A 12,592-nucleotide genomic window follows, 5' to 3' on the forward strand; every position below is an offset into this window, starting at 1 on the left:
TCTATAAATAAAGCTGCTTATCACTGTGCTTAAGCTTCAGGAACTTTAATTAGACCAAGAATTTCTGTAATGATTAGATAAAGGCTGCTGCAGTGCACTGCTAACAATCTTAAAAGCAATAGGAACTTTCCTCCTTTTTCCTCTTTAGAAGAATTTTACTTGGGAAAATATCCATTGTCAAATAATAATTTAAAAAAGCCTCATTTCAAAAGCTCCTGCTTATGAAGTGGAAAGGAAATTATTATATACCACAGCTCTGCCTCACACTTAAGGCCTAGAAATCAGATAAGCACTAACCTGGTGTACACTTTGTTTTGAGGTTAACAGTTTGAAATGCTGGACTCTTCACATGCTTTAGGAGAGAGAAGCAAACTTCTGAAGTACCCTGAACTCAAACTGTGCAACATACAGGACAAAGATTTACATATGTATAATCCAGGTTGAGTTAGAGCATTCACTGACAAGAGTTAATTATTTAGAACTTCTTCTAGAATGTTTATTAATGATCCCATGTTTGTTTGACCTTGAAATGTTGCTGATTTACTGCACTTGCCTGCAGCAGTAGCTGTTTCCAAGGAAGCTGCTCAGCAGCGGTGAGAACTGCCAGGAGGACGGGGTGTCACATTCTTCCTCATTGTGTTTACTCAACAGCACAATCCAACTTTCCAGAGACACGAAACTACTGCGACTTGACGGTGGCTATTTACTGCTTTGTGAACTTGGCCAGCTGACCAAAGTCACTTTTGAAGTGTGCAATCAATCTACAGATCTATTTTAAAACCTGTGCCGCCATCAGCACTTAAAAACCACACAGTTTTACACTAGTTGGGTCAAATTAATTTTATTATGCTTCATGATGAATTGCCACCAGTGCAACATCCTATTCACTGTACATTTCAAAAATTCACATACTAAAAATTTCAGTTTGATAAATGTAAAACTGAATGATTGAGAAGTTCTTACGAATTTCATACGTACAAGTGGCTAGCTGATATTGTCTATGCACATAGAGTGTTGAGATACAAAAGCCTCATGCTAGTTTGTTAATTGCTAAGGCTATCTGGACAGTCAATTAACCAGAATATATAAGAGGCCTTCATTACAATGTTTAGCAACAATGCACCAGTATCATGAAATGCTATCTTCTGCTTGGAGTGCAAGTGGCAGAGTGCTGAAGCATGCAGCTATGACTAACTTAACTGCCATCACAGTCTGTATGCTGAAATTTATCATGAACAAACACTACTTTAAAGTAAATATTAACCTGGACACCACAGGTGTGAGTGTACTTTTTGTATGAAGAAATAGAAAACCCAAAAAACTTTCTTTGGCCAGTATCTACAAATCAAAGTTTTATTCAATAATGCAACTTCAGAGCTCCCAAAATCCAGAGTAGAAATTTGATTAATGAACTGTGATGCTTAATTATTAACTGTATTACAGAAATTCCAATTCTGGGAACATAACAGCTAAACATATCTAGTAAGTAGCATGTTAGGAAAACCTCTAGGCCTCATCTGCTTAATTTTTAAATGCCCTATATGCAATAAAAATAAGAGTGCAGTGCCAGAAGTTATATGAAAGCCATACAAATATTTTCCTAATACACAAGTTGTTAACTCCACTGCCATTAGCTACAGCAGGCCGCACTTGCACTTGATCCAAAGCTCAAGCCATTACAGCAGCAAAGCTAGCAGGAAGTGTTTCCAGCAGTGGAGGCCAATGCGAAAGTTACTGCAAGAAAGTGAGACCACTTGGCAATTTTTTTTTCTCAAGTTATGTGCTTAAATTACTCTTGGAAGGAAGTTAGCATCCTCTGAATAATTTAACTACCACCTTACCACTCCCACTACTTTTCAGCAACTTTCTTTTCTCCTCCTACGACTAAATTAATTTGCTAAAGACTAGGTTATAACTGGGTTAGAAATCCAAGCCATATCATGCAGGTCCAGCCTGTCAAGATCAGGTCAACACTGGGTTTCAGTCAATACTTTTCTGATAACTTAAATTTCATTTGATACCCTGACTACAGTCAAAGACCCAGGACACCATGTATTAACTACACTCCAAATGTAACTGACAACTAAACATTCTGTGTCAGATAATGTGGTTTTAAAAAGACTTTTTACCTGAAAATTACAGTAAGTACAGTAATTAATGCTGCAGATATTAAATACCCACGAAGCATAGATTAGTATTTCATAATAGGCAGATGTGCCAATCAATGTTTACTGCACTACAAAGTACAATGTGTATAAATGTGCAAGCTGTGAAATCAAAATCCCATTTTCTGTCACACCTATTCAAATACTATTCTTGTGAATCAGGCTCTTGATCTTCATCACAACCCTGGGTGTTAAAGCCAACATATGAAGCCAAATACTGCCATAAAGTTCAGTACTTATCCAAAGTGTATAATTCTGAGTTAATGACTTTCCAACCTACAGGATGTAGGATTGGTGTTTCAGCATCTGCTGTGTACCATAAAGCAAAGACTGCAAAGTAATACCACTTGTGTTTATTAGTACACCAATGTCCTACAGATTTTTAAAAGTAATTAAATGCTATTGAAGCAAGCTTTAAATGCAGCCCTTCAGCCTAGAAACAACAAAAAATATAGCCCCCAGTAATTTAGACATCTTCATTCTGAAAGTAAGAGCAGGGAAGAAAAAGCCAAACAAACAAAAAACAAACAAACAAAACACCCACCCAAAAGAAAAAAACCCACAGCCAACCAACAAAACCCAATCCCCCAAAAACCCCCCCGAAACCCTCCCCAAAACCCCAAACCAAAACAAACTGACCAGAAGTGGAACTTGTCTGCATCAAAGTTGCCTTTACCACTATGACAATACAGAGCCACCCTGTTTAACTTCAGATAGAGGTCCCCAATTGAAGAATTTAATAACTGCTGCTGTTTAATAGCAGTCAGTACTACGGTTAGGGAAAGGTAATTTTTACAACTAGCTGTGCATTTCTGTAGTACTTTTGTGTTATATAAAGCATACTGCTAAGATTTGAACTGCAATGTTTTGATGTATTTGAAACCATGCAATAGTATAAACCAGCCTCAACATTCATATAGCATTGCATTTGAAATCAAGGGGCTAAATAAACTAAGAGCTGCATCACTTAAAGAACATAGTGCTATACTAGGCTTTAATAAGAAAATTTAGATACAGAAAAAGTAGGGTATGAAAATAGTGTTTTCCTTCTTGCATTATAACTAAATTACATTAAGGTTTTTGTCAGTCTCACATATTACATTGAAACTCCCTTATTGATGGAATGGAAAGTATTCACATGTACATGATCATCCAGGTGTAAACTTGCACACATTAACAGGGAGTAGCTTTGTAGAGGGTTATGACAAACCTTTACAGATTAAATGAGGTATTGCACAGATTAATAAAAAAGCAAAAGGCAACAAAAATATACAGCAAATTGGTAGAACATTTACATGATAATTTTACAGAATCCATAGACAGAAAGCAGTGTTTAGTATATCATTCACCTTAAAAAATATATATATAATAATATTTGATCAATCATCCCATTCGTCATCATCCTCAAAGTCTTCTTCATCGTCTTCATCCTCATCTTCATCTGTAAGGTAGGATAAGCAAGTCACTTGCATGCAGAGAATTAACATGGTAATAGTATTACTGATTTCTATCACAATTTTCTGAAGAGAATGATCAGTTCAAGGTCATCATGACAATACATTTAGGAAAACTCTATTTTAAAATTGCTAGACATGACATTCAGTTCAGATAGTTACAAGCTGGAAGTTAAATATAATTTGTTTCTTTTCTCATTCTTTTCCTCACAAAGGAAAAACGTGTTTTGTTCTAGAGAAAAAGAATGAGAAGCTCTTGTTTAACAGTTACTACTTATTACTCTTCCTTAAAGAATGTGCAAGTTGCCAACTTGCTCCAGATCGAATGTTAAACTTCAGAAACAGATTAATTTCTGGAGTGTAAGAACTGTTTCCCCAGGTTTAGTATATAATGAAATTTGTTTACTTTACAAGCAGATAAAAAAAACAACCCCCAAAAAGGTCTGTGAGCTAAAGACCATAGTGGATACTGGAATATTTAAAGCTGTGTAATGAACATCAACTTCGAAGTCAATGCTTGCTGACTTAATTCAGCCTTCCAATTCTTTTATATGCATCATACTTAAAAAAATATAGCCTGTTAAAATTAAACCACTTATTTGCTGGACAAGGGCATTTCCTTCCCATTGGAAAACACTGCATTCAGCAGTTCTTCAGGTATTTAATTTATATTAAGTACCAAAACTGGCAATTACTACACAGGGCAGCATATCAACAACCCAAACTGCACTTGGTCAGATGCTCTGCAGACTGCACACCCAGTTCTGATATCAAAGCAAGCTCTAGAAATGTATCAAAGCCTGAACAGAACAGTTGCAACCAAACAGCTGCATTGCAGCTACTAAACTACATTTATTACAAGCTGGTATTTGAGAAATACAAATCCTCTTTCAGCCCTAATTTTTCCCAGCACTTAAGCATGGAAAGTTGATTCAGTCCTGGTAGAAGCCTAGTCAAGTAACACTGAATATGTGCTCCTTATCCAGGAGGTGGCAGCCACAGCCCACCTAGAGCCACAGCACAGGAGCTGAATACTGGCAAGAGATTTAGTGTCAACAAACAGAAATCATAAAAAACTTTCTTCCAAAATATTTTGACAACTTATTTCATCAGACAGCTATAAATAAAAACAAGTTAGTTGCAACAACAACAAAGAAGTCCTTCTAAGGATATTAACCTTGTTTAGTAACTTAGTTGAGGCTTACTGCAAATAGCTACACCCCAGTAATTCAAAGCAGCATGAAGGAACTTTCAGTGCATTGCCAGGGCACTGCCAAGAGCATTCTGCCCTGCACTATATATCCACAGGAATATTTTATGATAAACAGAAGCATCAGCTCTTGAAAACCTGACACCATGAGGTCAGAAAATTCCATCAGACACACCTGAAGAATGAATGGCTTTGCTCCTTTTCTGCATAACTTCCATTAGTGCACCCACAATTCCTGAAGTGGGTGCAGGTGTAGGCGGTGCACTCTCCTGACCATCAGATACCTTGGAAAAAAGGTTACAATAGAAAGATGTAATTAGCAAAACAGAACTTCTGTATTTTGAGACAAACTTCCTTGTATGATTAAGGAGCTTATTTTCCACCAGAACAAAGTGTGGAACAGCTTGTTCCTTTAGCTCAAACTGCAAAATCTTTATTAAAAAAGTCAGCTTTTTTACCATATAACAGAACTGTAGTTAGCCATACCCAAGGTTAAATATTTCAGCTCTGATGAAGTGAGCACTCATCTAAAGGAAAGGTATGACTTGTGTGGCTGCATAACCATTATTCATTTTAACTTTGGTGTATATACCACAAAATATTTTTCATTGGGTTTGTAAACTAAGACTGTTTTAGGTTGATAATCCCTTCTGAAGTAATTAACTTCGATAATGCCTACCTCTAATGGCAAATAAATATGAACACACCCTTACACTTTTTACAGCAGAAGCCTTGAGTGCAGAGGAGTGGCAAAAAATAAGTATCAACAGGCAAAATAGCTTTTGAGAAATTACTTTTAAGATAATCAGTGGCATCAGTGAGAAACACTAACAGCCTGTGCTGCAGCAGGGACAGTTATGGTATCTTTTATGGGCAGCACTTGTTGAACCACAAGACAGGCAGCCACCTTCTACCCTACAATCCTCAGTATTTGCAGAACACGGGTCCATTTTAAGATAAAAATGAAAACAAACTAATAAATCTAGTGTTGCCTTCCACTACCATTACTCCTAAACTCATCCCCTGCAGTTTTTAGATTATTTCACTCATTAGTGAGGAAAGCAGCAATCTTCCCTAATTCTTGCAAAAGTTCTGTACACCATGATACCATGGCATCTTCACTGTAGGATTTACAGATTTTACTCAAAAGTGAGAAATGAGTTTGAAAGGTAATTTCATGCACCAGGACTCATCTGTAGCAAATGTGTGTTACTTGCATTTTCTCAGTACTACTGTTGAGTCATTGATTCAGAAACTCTAAAACTTACAATCCAGCCCCCAAAGCAGAGCCTCATTTTACTGTTCACACTGCATTTGACAGTCCCAAGGGAACCTGGATGAGAAACAGCTTTTACTCACAGATTTCAACTGTATACCCTGTCGTATCTGGTCTAGCAGTGCATCTCTTCCTGAGCAGGACACTGGTCGACTGTTCTGTTCTACCTTCTTTAACTGAGCTCCTTCTCTGATTTGATCCAAGAGGGCTGCTTTGTTCCCCGCAGGAACTGGAAGCTGGTGGTCAGCCTCTGAAGGAAGGCCTGGTGGCGGAGGAGGACCAGGAGGGGGCGGAGGAGGCGGAGGGGGGGGGCGGCACGGCTGCCCCGCTGGCCGGCGGCGGTGGGGGCGGAGGGGGGCCGGATGGCGCAGATGAGGAATGCACTGGAGGGGGAGGAGGATGCATCCGGTTGGGAGGAGGTGGGGGCACTGCTGCACCAGGTCTGGATGGAGGGGGGGGGCGGAGGAGCCGCCGTGGGAGCTCTGGAAGGAGGGGGAGGTGGGACCCCTCGGCCCCGAGCAGGGGGAGGAGGAGGGCCCGAGCTATGCGGAGGGGGAGGCGGAGGGGGTCCTCCTCTGCACGGCGGTGGTGGAGGTGGAGCTGAAATGAAACAAAACAACTTTGAATTACCTGCTACTCAATACCCCTAAGTCTTTCAGAAACCAGCAGAAAAAGAACACAGGCTGCGCCTTGCCTTTTGCAAGGATCTCTGTGCCTGTGCAAATTTTACCAATTCTGGATTAAATTGGATACAGCTGAATATAAGCTATGCCTATAGGGCAAACCAAGCTAAACATAGCCTAAGTCAGTTGTGTATTTTGTGAAAGAGGCAACCAATGCAGGAAGCAGGTGCAATACATAGAATGGCTGAAAAAATTCAGAAGAATCCTGCAAAACTTTGTGGAGCTAGGACAGAAAAAGGGGAAAACTTTTCGGAAAATACACATAAAGTGAAATACAGAATTTCCACTTCCTAATCTACCTGTTATACGTAATCATTGAAGCAAGCATTTTTTGAAGCAGTATCTTCTAGTAACATTCCACAAAGCATAAACTGTCTTAGTCTCTTTTACTGAAAATTACTTCCAACAACATCTTTATGCCAAGGCTCTCAAAAGGAAACAACTTTAGGGCTACACACAGGATCATTTCTCTGTGAAGTGGCCTTGAAATGTACTTGCTTTGCTAATGGCATTTCAAATAGCACTGTTTCATTTCCTCTTCCATTAAGCATCTAATGGCTCATGGTACTTGAGTTGTGTGGCTACTTAACAGTCCAGGTGCCATCATATAACTAAGGAAATTCAAGATTGATTTCACATGCCTTTATAACAAAAACGGTATTACACTCAAAAAGATACTTCTTTACCTTTCCTTTTATTCCCTTCATGTTACTTGCAAATAAAGCAGGCTGGCTGCACTAGCATGGAGAAGGGAACTTCCATAAAAATGGGATTTTGGGGAAGCAGGAGTCACTAGTACCGCAATGCCTCATTCCCTGCTCGTGTTTAGAAAAAGGATGCTACTCTTAAAATCAGGTATTATGTTAAGTTCCACGAGCTGCTGTTTTTTTCCTACCCCTTCACAAGAACAACACGGAGAGAACTGCCTCTGAAATGCCGTGTATTTTCCAAGGGACACCCTGCCAACACTGTCGGCTTTAGACACTGCGCTGTTTGGCTGATGCGGCTCCGTTCACGGCCACGGGAGGGCGGTGCCACCGAGTGTAAGAGCCCGCCAAGCACAGACGGGTTTTTGCAATGCTCGGCCTGTACTGTCCCTAGACTTCTTACACTAGTTAGGTTCTCCTGTGGGGATATGGTTTATTCACATTATAACTAGGGAGATATATCCAATCTGTGGAAACAACAGTCTGCCTGTCTGCACTCAGCTGAAGTGAAATGAGAGAGGAGCAGCGAGGAGAGAGTACCATTAACTCATCCTCTCTCCCTTCTCCCTCAAACAGATCGTACAAGCAAAGCCCTAAAATCATTTTGGGTTTTTTTAATAAATACTGATCTGTACACTGCTATTAAAAATAAAGTTTGTATAATTGTCTATAGATGGTACTGTCACCAGTACCAAAGCTAGGGAAAGGGCAGGGAAAACAGGAAAATGTTTTCCATCTCAGCAGAATGGCTTGTCCACAACTCTCTAGTCAGCATCCTAGCAGGTGAATCTGTAAGCACAGAAATTCTTGCAATAAACACAGAAAAATGTTTTTCAGTTGAGAAAGAACACTTCAAACAGCAGTCAAGCCCATATATCAAATAACACAATTGTGGATAAATCCACTGAAATACTGGAATATTTTATCTATCTCTATCAAAAAGCAGAGGTCATTATTATCATGCATATTATAGATGAGGCAGTTTTTCTTTCAATTGCATACATGCAAATGGTCATAATGTGAAGTTAACACATACAAAATAGAAAAATAGGCATTTGAAAATATTTTAAGCTAGTCCTAAGACTCCAAGCCAAGTCTTCTCAATCTAGTTTTAAAGTTAGCAATCTGGGATCAACAATCCTGTAAACATTAAAACACAGTTAAGATTCTATTGAGAAGCTGACAGATTTCTTACTGAGAAAGAAGTTCATAACTGGGAGTTTTGCTTGCAATTTAGCTAAGAAGTTTTAACATATTTTTTAGTATTGCATTCAAACAGATGCAGACTAAGGTATCATCTAGGAAAGAAACCACACAACAGCATGAATACTTTGAAGCATATGCTTAGATGCCAGCTCCAGTACATACCACTCCACCTTGGGGGACCTAAGGAATAAACGTAACAAGTCATTGTACCCTGATTCTGTATCTCTTCAGTCACTGAACAATTCACTCACTGCTCTCAAACTGCAATAATATCACCTTAGATAATTTTTTTTTTTTTTTTTTTGAGATCTAAGCAAATTTTTGAAAGTTTGATACCGGCAGTATAATTTTAAACTGACAAGGATAATGCATCAGCTGAGGTCACATCTAAAGGTTAGGCAGGCAGCAGATTATTTGAGAATTTTTTTGCAGCAGAAGCATGTTCAAAAACCAGTATTTTTTTATTTCAAATTAGGAAAAATTAACTTTAAAAAAATATAAAAATCACAGGTCTGCAGCTTTGTCAAGGCTCTCAACAGAGTGCTGCCAGGGTAAACAGGCAGCATACATACCTACCAGCCATCTACTACCACTACAGCTGACACCAGCATTATGGCTTCCAACGTTTTAATTTATTTATAAGATTGAGGTAATAAATAAATATTTAATGTACACAGTCTGAAAAATCTGCGTAGCTTTGCATGCAGACGAAGTGCTCCTGGAAATTACTTAATTGGCATAAATACCCTTATTCTTCAGGGACAAGTACTCTCCATGGGTCATGCCTGAATGTTTCTACATAGTGTATAGTGTAATGAAACATGATCCAGTGCAACTGCAGTGACATGAAGCCCAGAGAAGAGAATCAAAAACTGCTCACCATCAACAGTTTCTACTCTAACCCTAAAGGCAAAAGATACCCTGGTAATTTTTATGTAGAAATAAAAGGAATCCCACCTTGTCTGCGCAGTTCATTTTTTACAGCCTCCACACCTCCTGTTTTTTCAATGAAATCATATATGACCTTTGAAGTTTCTTTGTCTTTTAGCTGAGCCTCTGAAATTCCACACAGATCAAACAGATTTTTCAGTTCTGGGTCTAAGTTGTTCACCTGCAAGTGAGATACATTAGTTTTAAGTAGCTTGGAATGTGGAGATATTTTAAAAATATCATTTGTATTAGGGGAAAAAAATACCCACAAACCACATAGTTAAAAGAAACAACAAGGTGAGTACAAGTACTTCAGGAGGGCTAAGTACCCTGCATGAAAAACTGAAGGTTTTGAATCTTTTCCCCCCTCAGTCCCCCACTTATTCCCCTCTACTCCAACATCTCCCTGTTTACATCACATCATAAAATCCCAATTTATAACTATTTAATTGTAGCGTTAACTTTTTCTTTAATGCAAATCTTTAATGCAAAAGGTCTCTAAAGTTTAAATCGTCTTCAGTAACATTAAATTACTTACATCAAAACCTGTGTTTGGATCCCAACCAACATGTCCAATGTGTCTAAAAGAGTAGAAAAGTCCATTTAATCAGCATAAAAAGGATCTCCTTAATTAAATTAAGAGGATACCAAGACAACTGGAGATGACTACCACTTTCTAAACAATTCTTATTCCTCACTACCCCATTTGAAAATAGAAAACTTCTTTACTTTCATTTTTTGTCTCATGTCCCAAAGACTAAGTGGAGAGTTTCTCTCATTAGGTTACAATTTGTGGCAAAATATGAAGGCTTCATGCCACCCTGTGGTGCATATGGATAATGATGGAAGAACTGCACAGAGATCAAGGAGAAGTTTAGCCTTTACATAGCAACTGGACCTTGAGCTATTGCCAGTTTTTTCAGTTCCATGCAGCTGGAAAACCTCCTCCTCCCTGTCACCACTGTGTGTTCTCCTATCAACCCTTTCCCATTCACATCTTTCAAAGGTAAGTCAGTACTGTTTTCAGCTGCCATCTTCCTAAACTTCTAGCAGCCATTTCATGTGGCTATTAAAGTATTATTTTATGTGAAGCTATATTCCATTAGAATACAGACGAGATGTGTGTCCCTCCAGGCTACTTCACGATACAGTTACTGGATATGGAAAAGAGCCATAATGTTACCGGGACTCCGTGTAACCGACATTAGTTTACCACTAACATAATCTTACACACATATTTGTGCACATCTGTGTGACTTGAGATGCTCTTTTAAGAGGCTGTGAGCATACAACTCAGAATTTAGTGCACTTAACTGACACTAAAGTTTTATATGCCATAGTTTTAGCATTATTTTTCATTTACTTTTCACCCTTCAGAGTAAGATAAATTACTTGTACATACTGTCTGTAACACACGTTTTTCAGATCTTTTCAATGCAAATACATGCTTACCAGGTAACCCCAAGCCTTATGTGACTTAAAAGAATGTATATAGTAGTAAACTACATTCATGTTGAGTACAGATTGTTGTGTTTTCTCAAAACACTGAAACTGCACATCTAACAGAAGGCATTTAAAAATTTTATCTACTGATTGCAGCCTTGATCTGGCATAAACAGTGACCATGTTGGTCTTCACAAATATCACAGCACAAGCAATACAAGTTATCCTACTGGCTTATTGGCCTAAAAATACCAAATGCCAGTTTCCATGTTTGTACAAAACCAGCAATTAAAATATCTTACTATGTAAGATGACACATAGCTGCTGCACTCAACAGGAAACTTAAACAGACCTTAAAGCCAAAAAGACTTTCAACAGACTTCTTTTGTAAAGGTTCACATTTACAATTTAATGTTACATTTAATGAAACTGGAACATCTCTTTTGTTTGAATGTCATTAAATATTATATCACCTTACTCTCAGCTTCTTTAGGTCACAATCTGATAGACACCATAACCAAGTCTCAAAGCAATTTTACATCTATGCTGCTACACAGCCCCTTTCAAACTCTGATGTCTGACAGGGTAATGCAAATTTTGTCCGCAAATGCTCAAGTCTGCATTGGTACAGTCACAAAAGTGACCAACTACCAAGCACCCTTCATTTTTGTTTCCCTCTTCCTTCTGTTCTGTATTTTTCCATTCAAGTGACAGAGCAGCACTTCACGGATACTCAGATCAGTAAGAACAAGTTTGATGCCTGAATCTTCTAAGCAGAGTCTGTTTAGGGACGTGTTTTAGCCCTAAATCACTGTTCCATCCACTATCCCATTCCACAGAGCACTATCTCAAAACACTGTGCAGTAATGTTACTGTAACTAGTAATGTCAACATTACTTTAATGGAATTTAAATCTGGGAAAACATATAAGTGTAATGATGCAACACACCAGTTCAAAAGAATAAGACATTCAGTTGGCATGTAAGCATCACATCGGTTTTCTCATGCTTCACAGAAATGGATCTCTCCTGTAACTAACTCAAGCTCTTTTAAGTTCCTGTTGCTTCAGCAAGTAAAGTACATTTATTTTAAAAGACAGAAGACTATTACATCAATTAATGTTCAGGAAAGCAACAGTTAATTGAGTAAAGTAACCAAAATCAAGTTTCATGAAAATGAAGTTTAAAGTGGTATATGGTAACTACTCCAAAAGATTAAAGATAGGTAAGAAATGACTGTAAGAAAATATCCTGAAGGATGTATGCTGTACTTTCATCACCAGACACACATCATAGCCTACACATCAGAAAAGGTTTGTAAACAAAAAGCCAAAGATGAAATTATGGCAAGTAATTTCTGCAGCTATGACAAGCCAGGACCCAAATGTGTATTTCACAAGACAATGCACAGCTAAATATGTGCAGGTGTAGGAATCATAGTGTTAAAGAGTTGACCATTGAGGCTGAATATGAGTCTCCACTGAGCTGACAACTTCCATAAGGCACCAATAAGCAGCTG

General features: G+C 38.3%; 1 protein-coding gene across 1 annotated transcript in view; it reads right to left on the reverse strand.

The window, feature by feature from the left end:
• Positions 1-825: 825 nt before the first annotated feature.
• WASL (WASP like actin nucleation promoting factor) overlaps positions 826-12,592 on the reverse strand; it is a 48,211-nt gene continuing 36,444 nt past the window's right edge. The window contains 7 exon segments of the mRNA XM_079303291.1: positions 826-3,606; positions 5,005-5,113; positions 6,189-6,416; positions 6,418-6,564; positions 6,566-6,705; positions 9,659-9,812; positions 10,170-10,212. Of these exon segments, the coding sequence (XP_079159417.1) occupies positions 3,545-3,606; positions 5,005-5,113; positions 6,189-6,416; positions 6,418-6,564; positions 6,566-6,705; positions 9,659-9,812; positions 10,170-10,212 (883 nt within the window). The 3' untranslated portion in view covers positions 826-3,544.

Source organism: Erithacus rubecula (assembly GCF_903797595.1).
Source record: "Erithacus rubecula genome assembly, chromosome: 4".
Lineage (NCBI taxonomy): Eukaryota > Metazoa > Chordata > Aves > Passeriformes > Muscicapidae > Erithacus > Erithacus rubecula.